General features: G+C 62.1%; 1 protein-coding gene across 2 annotated transcripts; it reads left to right on the forward strand.

Annotated features, from left to right (window-relative positions):
• The first annotated feature begins 234 nt into the window (after positions 1 to 234).
• Rbbp8nl (RBBP8 N-terminal like) lies at positions 235 to 14,729 on the forward strand. 2 transcript variants are annotated; one of them, XM_004644197.2, is made up of 14 exons: positions 241 to 321; positions 6,116 to 6,247; positions 7,563 to 7,605; positions 8,039 to 8,134; positions 8,347 to 8,459; positions 8,944 to 9,016; positions 9,155 to 9,312; positions 9,394 to 9,476; positions 9,597 to 9,760; positions 10,175 to 10,862; positions 11,077 to 11,203; positions 11,585 to 11,655; positions 11,738 to 11,867; positions 12,966 to 14,729. In XM_004644197.2, the coding sequence occupies exons 2-14, from the start codon at positions 6,187 to 6,189 to the stop codon at positions 13,094 to 13,096; spliced, it is 1,938 nt and encodes a 645-aa protein (XP_004644254.1). In that variant the 5' UTR covers positions 241 to 321; positions 6,116 to 6,186; the 3' UTR covers positions 13,097 to 14,729. The 2 variants fall into 2 exon arrangements, with proteins under 2 accessions (XP_023560019.1, XP_004644254.1); XM_023704251.1 differs by lacking the exon at positions 7,563 to 7,605 and having other exon boundaries at positions 235 to 321.
• The last annotated feature ends 1,434 nt before the right edge of the window (positions 14,730 to 16,163 follow it).

The following is a 16,163-nucleotide window of genomic DNA, read 5'->3' on the forward strand; positions in this document are numbered from 1 at the left end:
ATGCTCCTTGTCATCAGCTTGGCCACCAAGGCCGCACCACCAGCCACAGGGAAATTACGGGAAACAATTCCATCTCTATGCTGCGCAGACCCAGCCTGTTCTGCCACTTTCCGTGAGATGGCAGAACCCGTCGGGCAGCTTTGGACAGTCCCTGCCTGCTTTCTGCTCCTGGCTGGGAGAATGGGAAACCTGTCCTGCAGGTTTGGCCAAAATGCGGGCTTGTGCCTTCGCAACTTCACACACTGCTCACTCCTACCTCCGGGTGGGAGCGCTCCGTCGGTCGGCAGACGGCCCGGAGGTCGAGGCAGGGCGAGAGGCCATGTGAGTACCCAGTGGCACTGGACAGGGCAGTGGGCAAAGCCAGGGGGCTGGAGTCGCTGGGGTGGGGACGCACGTGGGGCTGGAGGCTTCAGGAGGCAGGAAGAGAGGGGGGTGGCCAGTGGGTGGCACGAGCGACTCACAACCGCCTGGTTTGGTGATCAAGGAGGAGGTGGGCGCCGTGGCTTCCTGGACAGAGGGCTGGGTGCTGAGAGGCAGGGCCTGCTGCGACACTGTGGCCCCAGGGAGTTCTGTGCTGCGTGAGGGGCCCAGGCACCCCCATCACTGCCCTCCCGCCCCCAGAGCCCCATGGGGCGGAGTGGTCTGCAAGCACAGCCACCCCCATCCACGCTGCACAGCCCAGCCCAGCGTCATAGTGCTCGGCCCCTGCCCCCAAGCCTGGAGGCTGCGGGCTGAGGGCTGGCCCATCGAGGAGTCGGGTTGCAGGGCCCTGGGTTACCTGAGCCAGAGAGCAGCCTGTTCCTCTGCGCAGCTGCACACATGCATGGGGACACATGTGAGCCCCAAGGCCATGCGCACCAGACGCCCCTGGGTTTGTGCCACAGCCGAGTGCACGTGGAGAGCTGCAGAGGCTGCGTTGGGTGTCCCTTGGTTTGTACACGTGGTTTTCTCTGCATGAGACTGCTGCTGCTGCCTACAGGTATGGAGAGTGCAGTTCACACGCACACACCGGGCTCTGGGCCTCAGTAGCACTCACAGGACCCCTCTGGATGCGGCCCTGCACCATGAACAGGGTCAGGTTACCAAAAGCCCATTCATTCCCTGGCCAGGCACTGGTGGGCTGGCAACTACAGACAGGTGACATCTTTATGGGCCTCAGTTTCACGCTCCCAGGTGACTCTGACACTCCTGCGGGGTCCTGACACATGGAGGCCGAACCACTCCATTCTGGGCCGGCCCAGCCCCTTGCTGGTTTGGCACTGGAGTCCTGCCGCTGGCCCGAACCTTAGCAGGCCCCTTCTAGCCCCCGCATCCTGCATCAGGACTCACTGCTTGTTTTTTGGCTTTGATTTTTTGTGCTGGGAATCAAACTCAGGGCCTCACGCTTACAAGGCAGGCCCTGTGTCGCTGAGCTATGTCCCCAGCCCTCACCACCTCTTTTATAAATGCGGAAACTGAGGCATAGCCTGGCAAACAAGTTGATAAAAGTCACCACACAATAGGCTTTGCCCATCACTGCAGGAGCCCCCACACAGAATAGGCAGAGGTGCTGAAGCCATCCAGACCCCAGTTCAAATCCTGCCCTCCTGTTCACCCCTGCTTCCAGCCTCAGGCTCTGAGCCTATAGAAGGAAACAACAGCCAGCACTTCCTCCAAGGCCAAGTGGGCTTTGGCCATGCACGTGTGAGCACACACCGCAGGGACTCTGCGGCACGCCTGGCCCTGAGGGTCCTGGCAGGAGGCAGAAGGGGGATGAGGAACTACTCAGTGATGGGCCCATGAACCCCTGGAGGATTTCAGTGCCCCCGCAAGCCAGAAAGCCCCAAGGCACCATGGCAGGTTCAGGGTGGACTCACTGGCAGGGCACCAGCACTGTTGTCCTTGAGCACAGGTGGGCAGTCAGATGGCCGGGACAGCCCCTACCCTGAAGCAGGGGCAGAGTCCACTCCCGGTCACCCTCTCCCAGGAGCCTGGTAGAAGAAAGCAGAAAGGGGGCTGGGGAGATGGCTCAGTGGAATAAGTGCTTCCCTGACAAGCACAAGGGCCTGAGTACAATCCCCAGTCCCGTAAAAACAAACAAAAAAGACGAAGAAGAAAGCAGAAAGAGGGACAGCTTCTGGGCAGATGCCTTTGGGACCATGGAGCCAGGCCACTCCTTGGATCGGCCTGGGGGAGGGGCAGCCAAAACCCCCAGTGACACAGGCTTGGGTGGCCTGAGGATCCTGGGGTCCCCAACTGGCCCTCAGGGACAGCACTGGGAGACAGGGTGCCGGGGGCACCTCTGGGCTTCCCACTAAGCCAGGTGACACCTACCTGCTGTGGCTACAGCTGGGTGTTAACGTCCTCATCGGTGCAGGGAAGCAGATGGCACCTCCCTGGGCACAGCTGCCAGGGCCCGGGGACCTGGAGGAGATCCCCAGCAGCCGACTGCATGCCTTTACCATAGGGACCCCAGGCTCGCCCTGCACTGGGGAATGGCTTGTTCTGCAAAAGCCTTTTCAGCCCCCAAACTCGAACCTATCACTAGGGCCGGGTCTCCCACTGGTGGCACTCACAGGCCTCTGGGCCGTCCAGGAGGGCGGCGTGGAAGGCCACAGGGTTCCCTCTGCCCAGATCTGAAGCATGCAGTACCTGGTGGGAGCCCTGCAGCAAGCTGATGTGGGGCAAAGTGCACGTGAAACAGAGGCTCAGAGAGGTAAAGTGACTTGCCCAAGGCTCCCTGGAGGTCAAGACAGGACAGGAGCCACGCCCAAAGCCCTTGCCTTTAGCCCACTGCCCAGACTGATGCCCCCCCAGCCAGCTGCTGGTGGGAGGTGGGGGCACCCTCCCCTGGGGCACTGAGACCCAGCCTACTCAGATTAAAACAGCAGAGGAAAACCCCTGCCTCCTCTTGGGGTGAGCTACAGGGCCCACAGGGGCAGGTATGGACCCCGGGAGGCTGGTGCATGTCTGAGGACCAGGTAGGGGGCCTGCGGGGTAGAAGAGCCCTAGGAGACAGGCAGCCAGCAGCAAATGCTCTCCTGGTGGGGACAAGAGGAAGGAGGGCCTCAGTCTCATGCATGGACCCTCCCAGGTGACTCTGACACTCCTGCGGGGTCCTGACACATGGAGGCCGGACCACTCCATTCTGGGCTGGCCCAGCCCCTTGCTAGTTTGGCACTGGAGTCCCTACCGCTGGCCCGAACCTTAGCAGGCCCCTTCTAGCCCCCGCATCCTGCATCAGGACTCACTGCCTGTTTTTGGTTTTTGGTCACCCCTGGCCAGCCCTTGGCTTGGTGGAGGGCTCTCTTGGGGCAGGTTCCAGTTGATGAGCTGCGCCCTGCTCAGATCTGGTCAAAAGAACACACTATCATTGGCTTGAAGCAGCAGGACCTGCAGGTCCTGCAGCTGGGAGCAGAACTCCACACAGCACCCGCAGCCAGAACCCCCAGCTTGGTCTGTGGTCAAAACTCCACCTCAGGGCCCCTCTGCTCCCATCCACAAAGGGACAGATCTGGGCCTGGCAGGTCAGAGGTGTCGAACAAGATGGCAGTTGTGCCTCCTTTTGTGCCCACCCCAGGGTCCCAACCCAAAGGGGGGCAGCCAGCTCTGTCCTTACCCCAGCTCCCCCCGGGGCTCGGCATCAGCCTGGATACCCAGATGGGGGTCAGCCTGCAGACCCTCAGCCACAGAGCTTAAGCCCTGTCCACCCACCCTGAGCAGCCCCCCTCGCCCCTCACCTCTTCCTTGTTACAGACCCCCAGGGAGCAGGCCAGCCCCTCCCCCAGCATAGCCCTCTTAGTTCCCACTGCCAATTGCAGAGCTCCCTGCATCCAAGAACCCCTGAAGAGGGGCACCTATAGGTCCAACCACCAGGCAGGCTTGCAGGCCCTCCTGACCCCTGGCACAAGGCAGCTGGGCATGCTTTTATGACCAGGTTTCATCCCACTCATGCCCTCCACTTGTGCACCCAAGCCCCAAGGCCTGCCCAGCCCCCACCCACCTCCATGCCACCACCTGCTCTGCTGAGGGGCTTGGCGCATTGTCCCCATACAGTGTGCAGGAGAGCTTCTCCTGCCACCCTTGGAGACTGGGAGAAGAAGAGCCAGGCAGGGCCTACAACTGTTGTGGGATGGACACAGCAGGGGACCCCTCAGGAGAAGGGGACTGGGCTCAGGAGAGAGAATTCAGTTCCTGATGGGCCAGCCTCAGCGCCAGTCACATCACTGGGAATACTGCCCACCTCACGTGGACAGAGTCTACACAGAGCTCTCCTGCGCCCACGGGCACCTCAGTTCCTTTGGGTGGTTCTTTTACGGGCGTCAGCCCAGCCCACACAGCAGGTACAGGGGCCAGGGAAGAACAGCCTGCTGGGCCAGTCCAGGTGGAATTTCAGGTGCTGCAGCTCAGCCCCTGTGCAGCCCAGCCCGAGTATGGAGGCTCGGCCCGCATCCCACCTCTCTGGGCCCTCAGCAGGCTGAGACCAGCATAGCCAGGCCTTAGAGCCTCTGGGGAAACATCCAGGCCTGCACACGGCAAACGCACAAGACATGCCACTCCACAAGCCAAGCTCAAGTCCAGTTCCCTCTGCCCCTATGCCAGAAAGATGGGGATGTGACTGCCTTGAGCCTCAGTTTCCCCAGCTGAAGAGAGACTCCTTGCGGTGCAGTCAGGGCTGGATGACTGTGGTTAAAATGACGGTCCCCAGGGTAGGACAGCAGCAGCTCAGGAAGTGGGGGGCAGAGCTACCACTCAGAGAGGCCTGGTGACTGTACCCTGGCCCGAGCCCATGTCTGCCTCGAGACGCTGGAACTTAGCATCTCATCACTGAGCTGCAGGAGCACCCTCAAGGGTGAGCCCTGCACCCAGCCTCCACTCTCCTTCATTCCCAGTCCCTCACCCACAGGTCACCAGGCCACCAGCTGTCACCTCTGCTCCCAGGCAGGCTTTGGGGAGGCTCTGCTCTCCACCATGCCCCAGCTGGCTCTGCCCACCGGGCCCCCATGGGCACCACAGCCACTGAGCACGCCTTGTGCCAGACAGAGCCCTGGCACTTGTCCACAGGTGTGAGGACTCAGCTGAGAGCCAGGCTTGGGCCAGGACCCCAAAAGGTTCTCCTTGCAGTAAGCTCCCAACCCACTGTCACCTCTTAGGGTCCCAGGCCCTGTCTCTGCCAGTCAAGGGCACCCACCACCCCGATCCCCAAGAGCCTGAGTGGTTGCATTACTCTGTGCCCAAGGGGCTCTGGACCCCACGAGCCAGGTCCATGTGCAGTGGGACACACACTTGGACACTGGGTCCTCAGGGCAGTCCCGGGAAGTGTGCACTCACCCTCGTCCCCTCTGTGGCCTGTGGTGAGGCCTTAGGCACAGCTCACAACAGGCTCTCGGCAGGTACCAGCAGAAGGCGCAGGTCAGGGTACCACCGTACTACCGCTGTGTGGTCAGGACAGGGCCAGCCTGCTGGGCAGTGGAGGGAGGGAGGCAGAAGGAGCAACTGAGGGAGACGGGGCCCTGGGGATGAGGCCGCAGGGCCGCAAACGGTCGCACATGCCATCTGCTTGTGTGTGTGTGCTCCACCATCTGTGCACGTCCACGTATGTGGTGTGCGTCTACGAATGTGCACGCACACGTGTGGCCTGTGTGTGCAGTGCCATCTTCTGCATGCGTGTACGTGCACACAGATGGAGGGTGTGTGGCCCTCTGAAGGGACACTGAGAGGTGGGAGGAGGGAGGAGGGCCTGCAGGGGCCGGGAGGGACAGCAGCTGACCCTGCTCCAGGAGGTCCAAGCCAGCTCCCCAGACATGCCCTGGTGGGGACGGACATGTGCCGTCTACTCTGCTCCAGCCGGCACTTCCGTGGGAACAGTGCTGGCACTGGCGGGCGAGACATCTTTGGGAGGGCAGGGCAGTTCAAAGGGCCGGTCCTCGCCCCAAGTGCCCCTTGCTCTCTGCTGCCCCTCCCCCAGGGTGGCTCCTACACTCCTGTGCACCTGCCCAGGTCCCTAGGCTGAGCCCCCCACACACACTGTGCGTTCTGCCCTGATGCAGACGTGGGAGCTCGGCCCTGAGGCCAGGGCTGGACTCTGAAGCCAGCGGTCCTGCCCATGCCAGCTCCTATCCCCACTTCCCTGCAGGCTGCAGCCAGGCGGGCAGTAGAGGCACGGCCAACCCAGCCCCTCAGCAGGGTGGTCAGGCTCAGGGAGCCATGGAGAACTTCACGGAGTCACTGAACAAGCTAAAGGAGGTCCACGAGAAGGAGGTCCTGGGTGAGCAGCCGGCACACAGGGGCCCTTTCCCTGGCAAAGGGTTTTAGTGGCACAGGCAGACCAGGAAGCTCCGTGTCACCTACGATTCTCAACAATATGGGCCCCATCTTTCTAGGAGGGTCCTGAGAGTCTTTCTAGGCGGCTGGATGCCCAGGCTGTGCCCAGACTTAAGTGCTGCTTCCACACTGGCTATGCCCCAGAGGATGGTCCCGAGGGGGGCATGTCTGAGGGCGCCAGCACCTCATGGCCACCCCCAAGCCCGGCCTCCACCTGCATCCATGCTATGTTGTCCCAAAAGTCCACTCAGGTGGACTTACAGTGACACATACCTGTAATCCTAGCTACTCAGGAGGCTGAGGCAGGGGAATTGCCAGCTCAAGGCTGCCTCCGCAGCGTAGCAAGGCTCTGTGTCAAAATAAAACAAACAAAAGACACCAGTCCTGGCCAAGATCCTTGAGCGGCTTGGCCTCCATGACCCCTCACCCAGAGTTGGGCCTCGGTGTCCCCCAGAAGCGAGGGAGTCCACTTTAAAGGACAGAGTGCATGTTTCCTGCCCGTCCCCGTCGGGAGCATTCCAGAAGGCAGGGCTGAAACTCCCCCCATCCCTCCAGGACATGCTGCAGGCCTCGCACTCCTGCCTAGTTCCCCACCAGTCGGATTCACCTCCTCCCCACCCCTCTGCAATGCCAGCCCCCCCCCCCACCGACTCACAGAGAGTGTCCAAAGGGGCTGGTTATTTCCTGAGTATCCCAGAGGCACAGCTGCCTGGGCAAGAACCCCAGTCCACAGTGGATGACATAGATGTAATGAATGAATCGGGCATGATGGCACATGTCTGCAATCCCAGCACTCTGCAAGGCTGAGGCAGGAGGACTGCAAGTTTGAGCCCAGCCTGGGCAACTCAGCAAGACCCTGTGTCCAATTTTGAAATGGGGGCGGGCAGAGCTAGGAATGTGCACTGGTGCAAAGGCTCTTGATTCAATCGATCTCCAGGACTTCGGAAAAACAAAAAGACAGATATGACAAAAGGAAACAGTATAGGGTCTTCCACAAAAGCTCTCTAATTTCACATTAGCATCTCCCAAAACACAGCCCCTCTTGACTCCTGCGCAGCCACTTTGGGGGAGGGGAGTGTCCCAGCAGGCACAGGCAGAAAGCCCAGCCAGAGGGGTGGCCAGGAGGTCAGGGATCCAGAAAGGACCCCTCATGACAGCCAGTGACAGGGGGGCACACCTCTGGGCTCCACCCAAACCCTGCTGGGGGGCACTGCCCAGGGAGACAGCAGGGCTGGGCCTGACCGCCCCTCCCCCACCAGGCCTGCAGAACAAGCTTCTGGAACTGAACTCGGAGCGGTGCCGGTGAGTCAGCCTGGAGCGACCAGGGCCGCAGCCAGCAGCCGCTGCTCCCGGCCCAGCGCTCAGACCTCCGCTGATGCCCTGGGGTGCAGCACTGTCACTATCCAGATACAGAAGGGAAACTGAGACAGAGTGGGGGTGGGCTGAGTGCCTTGGCCAAGGTCACACAGGTGCTGGAGAAGGGTGGGACAGCGGCTCCAGAGGGCCCGTGAGCCCCTGTGTTCACCCTGAGGCCACAACAGAGCCTCCTTAGCTGCCTGCCTGCCTGCCTGTCTGGGAAACAGCCTGTGCAGGAGCTCGCTGAGCTCACCTCTGCCCTGGCTGCTGCCCACCTGCACAGCTAAGGCTACCAAGCACAGGACTTCAGAAGTCCAGCCCGCCCAGGTGGGGAGGCTCCAGCCCAGGTGGGCGCCCCACCTCCACCGTCTCCCTGCAGGGATGCCCAGCGGGTGGAGGAGCTCTTTGCCAAGAACCAACAGCTGAGGGAGCAGCAGAAAGCGCTGAAGGAGAACCTTCGAGTGCTGGAGAACAGGTGAGTGGGCTGGCGTGACGCACCATGCAGGCCTCTCCACCTCAGGACCTCTCAAGGCCTGCAGGGCCTTCCCGGCTCAGCTGAACCCAGAACACTAAGCCCACAGTGTGGGACAGGCCTGGGGGGGTCCAAGAAACAATTTAGCATCCTGGCAGCAGGCAGCAAGAGGTCACAGCCTCCCCTCAACAGGGCGTCTCCTCCCCTGCCCACAGACTGCGGGCTGGCCTCTGTGACCGCTGCATGGTCACCCAGGAAGTGGCCAGGAAGAGGCAGCTGGAGTTCGAGAGTTCCCACCTGCAAAGCCTGCAGCGCATCTGTGTCCTCAGTAAGCCCCACCTCCTGTGGCCAGCGTCCCCTGCTTTCCTCGCTGTTATGGGGAGGGCAGGAGAAAGGGCCACCCTGGCCTGCACAGTGGGTGAGCCATAGCCCAGTTCTCAGATGAACGTTATGGAGCCCTGCTGGCTCTTCCCCGGGTATCCTAGAAGGAGAATTGCACCCCTGCCTTCCCAGGGCCTTGCCCCTGCTCTAGCCATGGGGAGGGGTTCCACAGACAGCAGGGCTCACTGACAGCCCTGGGATAGGCCGCGGTGGGGTCTCCATCTCTCCAAACCTCGAGGCTGTCCTCTTTGTTCCATAACATCCAACCACCCGCTCTGCAGCGAGCATTCACGGAGCCCCTGCTGTATACCAGGCCCCAGGCCCAGGACAGGGAGATGGACAGAAGTGAGGTGGGGGTCCTGGACCGTGAGCACCCCCACCCTGCCTGGGTCTCCCCTCCCTGCTGCTCCACTCAGGCCTGCCTTTTGCAGCCAACGAGCTAACCAGGCTAAAGGAGGAGAATAAGGCGTTGAAGGATGAAGTGAAGCAGCTACGCAGCCTGGAGTGAGTGGGCACCCCAACTCCCCACCCCCTGGCATGCCCCACTCGTGTCTGGGGGAAGCCCTGGTGTGGAGGGTGCAGGACAGCTGCCCCTTCCTGGTCACCTGGACCCTGTTCCTCAGCCGCCTGGCTTGCTTCCAGGGAGCGGCCCCCACCTCTGGCCAGGGAGGGTACCGTGGACTCTCCATCGCCTCTGTTGTTCTCCTCCCCCGGTGGCCGGAAGGCTGGCACTGAGAAGACACAGGGAGGCCGAGAAGAGGTTGAAGAAGACCAGCCAGGCGCAGGTCCTGCCGGAGAAGGTGTGTGGGGCAGGACACGCCAGGCTGAGCCAGCCCTCCTGAGGTCTCCCAAGTTCCCTGCCACAGCTTTTCCTCCCACAGAGAAGTCGGTGGGCTGCAGGACATCTCCAGCGTCCAAAGTCTCCCCAGGCAGCCACCTTCCTGAGCCACGGGCCCCAGGCATGGTGAGGCCTTGGTCCCACACTAACGTGGGAGGATGCGGGAGGGGCTGCCCAAACCCACGCAGCAGACAAGGTCAAGGGCAGCAGGGACCCAGACTGCTCTGATCTACGCCCCATATACAGAGTCCCCAGTGCATCTCCAACCAGCTGCATGCCACAGTGGCACTGGTGCGGCCTGGGTCGCGGGCCTGCCCGGCAGACCATGGCCCCAGCGATGGGACATCCCCACCCCCCAGCAGCAGCAGCCCATCCAGTCCAGGCTTCGAGCACAGCCTCCCTCTGGACAGGTGAGCCCTCCAGGCCCACCCTGCGGCCAGATCCTGGCAGCCCAGGAGACCCCTTGCTATGCCTTCATGGGCGCCACCTTTTCTCTGGCTTGGTTCTGCTGGGCATCCTGCCTGCCAGAGGGTCCACAAGGAAACCTCCGAGTAACTAAGCTCAGAGTGTGGGGGCAGGGGGAGCCAGGCCTTGGGAAGGGTGCTTACAAGGCCCATGACCAGCTGCCCCTCGCTGTCTGAGAGAGGGAATGGGGTAAGAAGCCAGGTGTGACCCCCGTGGCCAGGCCCCGGGGAGCCTACCCTCTCCCCTGCAGACCTGGGGCCCTCCCGCACTTCTCTGGGCCTCGGTTTCTTCACCTGTGAGATGGGGCCCTGCTGCCTGCCTTGTGCAAGGCTTCTGCATTGAGTTTCTCTTCCCGACAGCCTCCTGCGGGCTTCCGGGTCCTCCGTCCCGGCCTACGAGCCCTTGACGCGCCCCCTCCAGGCCGACCGCTTCTGTGTCCTGAACCGGCCCCTGTCGCTGCAGCTGCGGAGCCCGCACAACGGCCCCCAGCCCTGGGTGCTGAAGGCAGGGGAGGCCTGGGAGGAGCCCGCCGGCCTGCTGGGGCTGCCCGGCGCGCTGCTGGGCATGCAGGACCCGCGGCTGGAGGGGGCGCTACACCTGCTGCTGGCGCAGAGGCAGCTGTGTGCGCGGGCGCAGGCGAGCGGCCACAGCCTGAGGGGCCCGCCCCCGCTGCGGGGGACCCCGCCCTCCCTGCCCCGCGGCGGCTGGGACTCGGAGAGTCCGGAGCACGAGGTCCCCGGGCCAGCCCTGGCCACAGCGGCCCTGCCTGGTGGGCGGCACCCATGGCCCTGCAGCTCCCCGCGCAGGGAGGCAGCAGCCACTCAGGACTACGCCCCAGACAAGCCCCTGGATCTCTCGGACCCAGGCCGGAGCAAGGACGCTCCCAAGTCGGCCGGCCAAACCGGGTCGCTCAGCCCCAAACTCACGCACCCTTGCAGCCCCGAGCCACTGACTGGGTCCGGACCCCTACCACACAGCCCGCCGACACTCAGCAATGGCACCGAGGGAGCCACAGAGCCGGAGACAGAGGGGCCTCCCACTCCCGTGGTAAGGGGCTCACTGCTGAACTCAGGCCCCAGGCTGCACCCAGCCTCCCCCACCCTGGCCTAGTCCCTCTTCCACCGGAGTGAGTCAGTTCCAGGGAACACCTTGGCTGCTTGTGCACACTGGAGATGGAAGGGCTGACCTGGAGCCATAGCCCGTGTGCACCGGGGGCCCTGTCCAGGGCTGAGTGCTCCTGCCACCTGCTTGCCTCCCCCAGGAGCCCTTCCAGCCACTCCTAGAGACCCGCCTCGCCCTGCTCACTTCTGCTGGGACAAGATGCGAAGCCAGAGGAAGGTCAAGGCCAGCGCCCCCCCAACAGAGCCCGCAGCCTGCCACGCCCCCAGGTATAGTGAGCTTGCAGCCAGCAGCATCCAGCCAGAAGTGGTGCTGCCTGCCAAGGGAGGGCAGTGCTCAGCCCTGGTGGCCCTGGGTCTGGGGTCCAGCGCCTCCCACCTGCGGACAGAAAGGCACCTGGCCAGGCAGATATTCCCACCACGCTCAGGGAAGTGACCAGCATTGGCCCCAGAGCTGGGAGCAGCCAGACTGGGGGAGGGCATTTCAGTAAGCAGGGCCCTGGCACAGATGGAGACCTGGCCAGGGCTCAGACCCCATCAGGAATTCTGGGGTAAGTCACCCAGCTCCGCAGAGATTTCCCTGTCCTAGTTAGACAGGCTTGGTGGCTCCAGGGCCACCAACCTGGCTGACCCCTCCACTCTGTCTTTCAGAGCCCAGACAGGCTGGAGTGCAAAGGCTGGAGTCAGAGGAACTGGATGAGTCCGACATCTCCGACAGTGAGGTGGGCCACAGCGGTGTGCTGGAGAGGGCACTGCAGGCTGGCAGGGGTGCTCCGTGGCCTCAATGCACCCCTTTCTGCCCAGGTGAGCCCACACTCCAAGACAGGGGCCAAGCTGAGCACACCAGGGGAGGAACACAGGTGCTTCTGCCCCCGGGACCCCCAGCAAGGTCAGCAGCAGAAGAGGAAGCAGGCCTTGGACACTACAAGCAAAGGTACCTCTGCGAGGGTGGTGGGGGTCACCTCTGCCAGCACTGGGTGAGTGGCAGCCCCAGCCAGTGGGCGCTGAAACAAGCCCTGCACTGCTCCAGCACCAGCCCCAACAGGAGGGTGGGCCCAGTGGCTCCCAACTGCGTTGCCATCTCACTGTGTATCCTGAGCCTGTTTCACCTTCTCTAAGAGGACCAACACTAGGCCTCTGAGATTTCAATGAGATAAGGGTAGAAGGTCCCAAGCAGAGAGCAGGGGCCAGTTGTCACCATCATCAGGAAATGATGGGCTTCCTGGCCCTGGTCGTGGCCTCCTCCTCAGCCCAGCAGGTGCCTCTACACCCTCAGGTCCACCTGTTGCCCAGAGTAGCAACAGCGATGTCTGCTGGGCCTGAGGTCTCTCCCCATTGGGGCTGAGGGCTGCTCTCTTCTTTGCCCAAGGTGGCTGATGCCGTTAGATTCAGCTCCTCCTGACAGGGCAGGCAGGAGCCTCACAGCCTGGCATAGATATCAGGACAACCTTCCACTTCCTGCTCTGGGCACAATGGCTGAGCCTTTGGACACCTAAGCCCACAATCATGTGGCCCTGGTGTTTGCCCAGCAGGGCCTGCAGCTCAGCAGGCTGGGCTGTGGCTGCCACAATGAGCCATTGTCGCCGGCAGGCGACCGCCACGGCCTGTGTTTGCTCGAGTGGAGGGACCAGCAGGCCTCTCTTGTTTCCAAGTATTTCCTGCAGTGAGCATGCAGAATCACCCAGTGGGAGCCAGCCACAGGGTGCAAGGGGCCACCGAGCTCCTGGTCACCAGGCTTGCTCCAAGCCCTCTCTGAGCTAGTGACCAGGCTCAGGGCTCAGACCTTGCCTTCAGGGACACACTTGGGGACATGAGCTACCTGTGTATCAAATTCTTATGGTTCGCTCTCCCATGGGGCTACCCCCTACCCCTGCATCTTTGCTGTTAAGAGTGAGGGTGGCAGCCAACCTTACCCAGGTCACCACAAGCTGTCCTCACAGGCCTCAGCAAACACCAGTGTCACCTTGAGGGGATCCATGAGGCTGCTGGGCCACTGCCACACCTCTGCATGACTTCTGTTCACTTCCCACAGCCTCCAAGAAGCCATGCCGAGGGAGAAGGAGAGCAAGGGAGCTCGTGCTAACAGCTGAGGGGCCCAGCAGCCCAAGGGATGCCAAAGACTGCAGTCCTTCATCTGGCAACAGTGATCCTGAGGAGACCTAGCCAGCCTAGGTGACTTTCCACCCACCAGTAGACCACCATGCCACAGCAGGTGGCCCTGCATTCTGGCCCAAATCCAGAGGGGTCCTGGAAGTGCCACCATCTCAGAGAAACCCTGCCAGCCCTGCCCCCACACTCAGAACAGCACCTGCTCCCTGGGGAAGAAGAGAGGGGTGGAAGGCAGGGGCTGCCTGGGCCAGGCCAGTGCACCCTGCTGTCTTTCCTGGATGAAATTCACCCTCCCAGACTTGGAGCTGAGCAGGGTTGACCCTTTCCCCAGGGTTGTGGCTACTGGGAGCAGTCTCAGGCGCCCCCTTGTGGCATCCAGGCAAGGAAGCCTCTAGCAGCGCTGGTGGAGGGATGCCAGGTGGCCTCCCAAACAAGGTGTGCTCCTAAATCTACTGCCTAGAAAGCTTTGAGAATAAAACCAAAGGAAGATGATGTCTGCCCCTGACAGTGCCAAGCCACCTCTACCATCCCAGCATGTGACTCAGGAGGATCCCAACCACCTGGGGCCTGGAGGGCAAAAACCCAGACCTTCTGGATTTGCAGAGCATGGAGGGGAGCCGGTGACAAGGCCCTAGAGGACAGAACAGCACATGCATCTGCCTGAAAGATTGCCCTTCTCACCCACAAGCCCAAGCCCTGGCTGTGCCAGCCAGCGGGGCAGCCCCAAGGCAGCTCACCTGGGGTCCTACCAGTAGCACCCAGGGGTGCCCTGCTACTTGAGGAGACATCTTAGTGACTCTGCACTCTTCCAGGGGAGCTTACAGGTCAGAGGTCTGGGCCCCATTGGACCCACTGAACCAGGATGTGCAGGTGTTCGCAGTGGTACCCCCAGGTGATTCTCCTACATGTAAAGCTGAAAGCTGCCCCTTCCCAGGCAGAGAGAGGCACTGAGACCTTAGAGTGACTCCAAGGCTTGTGAACAAGCAGAAGGGTCAGTGTTCCACAGGAGGGGACGCTTGGGAGAACTGGCCCCAGGGAGGTCAAGGAAGATGGCACCAGAAATTCAAACTTGGCTTTTAAGACATGATAGGAGTGTGTCAAGCAGGCAAAAAGTAAATATAGTCCAGAAGGTTTGCTAAAATCAGAACTCTGGCAGAAAAAGTGGGGAATCCCCATGCTCTTTGGCTGGAGAGGGGGGAGCAGCAGCGAGCCCTCCTCTCTAGATAGTGTAGCAGCTTAGCAAGACCCAGTCTCAGAAAATAGAAGGGCTGAGGACGCATCTCAGTGCGGAGGGCTCAACCCTGGCACCACAGGCAGAAACAGGCCACGTGGAGGGCGCCCGGGATGCTGGGGGAGGCTGGGGAAGGAAATAAGCAGGAGCCACACTGCCTGCCCTTCAGCATCCAGAGTGCTGCACTCCACAGTGAGATTAAAGAAAGCTGAGGACTGCAATGGTGGTGGGCTACTGGGCAGGCTGAGGCCGGAGGCCCAGCAGGAGTCTGAAGGACACCACAGGGTCAGCAGGGGCCTGAACCTCACATGCCAGTGGGATGGCAGGACATGGGGCATGTGGAGTGAGGCCTGGGTGTCGTGGGCCACAGGTCCACTTTGCTGACCACAGCCTGTCTGCCTGCAGCCCAAGAAGCCCAAGGGTCCCACGCGATAGGAAAGTCTGGGTGTGTGTGTGTTGTGTCCCAGTTGTTAAAGGTTGCTGTGATTTTTTCCAAAATGAAATAAAACATAAGCTGTGTCCTCCATTCACTCTGATCTCTGTCCAGGCTGGGCCTACAGTCACCCACCTCTGGTGGGGGCTGTGGCCACAGGGAGAGGGCAAGGGAAAAACAGACCCAAGAGAAAACTACGACGTCCCTGCCTCAGTGTCCCTCTAGCGCCGAAAAGCACAGCACAGCGCCAGAGGTGGACCAGGTCATCCCTGCTGCCTAGCAAGCTTTGGGGGGGTGTGGCCTCCGGCGCACCCTATCCACGGTAGCTCCTCCTTGGGACACCAGCTTACTGGCTCCTCCCCACATCCTTGTGACCGCGGCTCCGGGCTCTGCGTTCACAGCAGGACTCATCCTCCCGTGTCAGAGACAAGCAGAGCCACTCGGGGAGGCTGAGTCACTCACTTGAGGTCCCCTCACCGCCTCCAGCAGTGTCTGCTAATAGAACCTGAGTCTCCAGCCCACAGATGTGGTGCTCCCCAGTCGGATGACCCTGGATTTCAAAAGGTGCAATTCTTCCAACCCTGGAAGTGCACGCCCTGGGGGTGCCCACCACATACTTGGGGCAATCCCCACACTGCCACACAGAAACTGCCCACCCTCCCTCCTGGGCCTGGCCGCCAAGAGGGTAATTTGGAAGGGCTGGGGATAGAGAGCACGGGGGGGAGGGGTACGGGGGGGTGCACGGGGGGGTCAGGAGGGAAAGAGCGGTGGCCCTCACCCTGGGCGCCTGGAGAGGACGCCTTGCTGGGGCTCCTGGCTGCCCTGCGACCCCTCCTCAACCGTTTCATCCTGATCACACCCTGAGGTCCCCCCTTTAAAGATAACCCCGGAGGCTGAGCGCAAAGTGCACGCCCTGCGCAGCGAAGCGCAGGACATCAGCCTTCTGCCCGCTGACCCTCGGGCTCTTCTTCAGGCAGGGAGGGGAGTCTGGTGGCACCGTGGGGCTCCACGGGCGCCGGCCTTAAGCAAACTGAAGTGCCACCAGGGCGGAAGGCGCAGAGAAAGCTCAGTCCCCAGAAACTAGGACTGGATGGGGAAGCGGAGTGGCGCCTGGCCCACGCCCCATGTCTGCAGCCTCCAATTCGCGTCCGCCACGGCCAGGCCTGGGAACGCAGCTGGCTTCTAAGGGCCTCAGACACCAAAACAAAGACTCGAATCCCTGGCCCCGCCTGGCCGCCGCAATTGTATTTCCCCACGGAACTGTCTAAACTGTCTCTAGGACCCAGGGGAGCACCCGAGTTACGTAGTCCGCCGCGGCGCCGCGCCAGCCAATGGGCAGGCGCGAGGGCGATATATTTGCATGTCGGCGCGCCACAGCCAATGGGCCGGCGCGGAGGCGATGTATTTGCATTTCGGCGAGGCGCGGCCAATGGGCTGCGGCGCGGCGGCGCGGCGCG

The sequence above is a fragment of the Octodon degus genome, unplaced genomic scaffold (assembly GCF_000260255.1).
Source record: "Octodon degus isolate 3935 unplaced genomic scaffold, OctDeg1.0 scaffold00194, whole genome shotgun sequence".
Lineage (NCBI taxonomy): Eukaryota > Metazoa > Chordata > Mammalia > Rodentia > Octodontidae > Octodon > Octodon degus.

What these genes read in the sequence shown, in the direction of transcription:
- Rbbp8nl (XM_004644197.2), top strand. Translation starts at nt 6,187, where the DNA reads ATGGAGAACTTCACGGAGTCACTGAACAAGCTAAAGGAGGTCCACGAG. An exon ending in CACAGCCTCCCTCTGGACAG is followed by an intron (nt 9,761 to 10,174) that starts GTGAGCCCTCCA and finishes TCTTCCCGACAG; the next exon opens with CCTCCTGCGGGCTTCCGGGT. An exon ending in AGGGGCCTCCCACTCCCGTG is followed by an intron (nt 10,863 to 11,076) that starts GTAAGGGGCTCA and finishes TGCCTCCCCCAG; the next exon opens with GAGCCCTTCCAGCCACTCCT.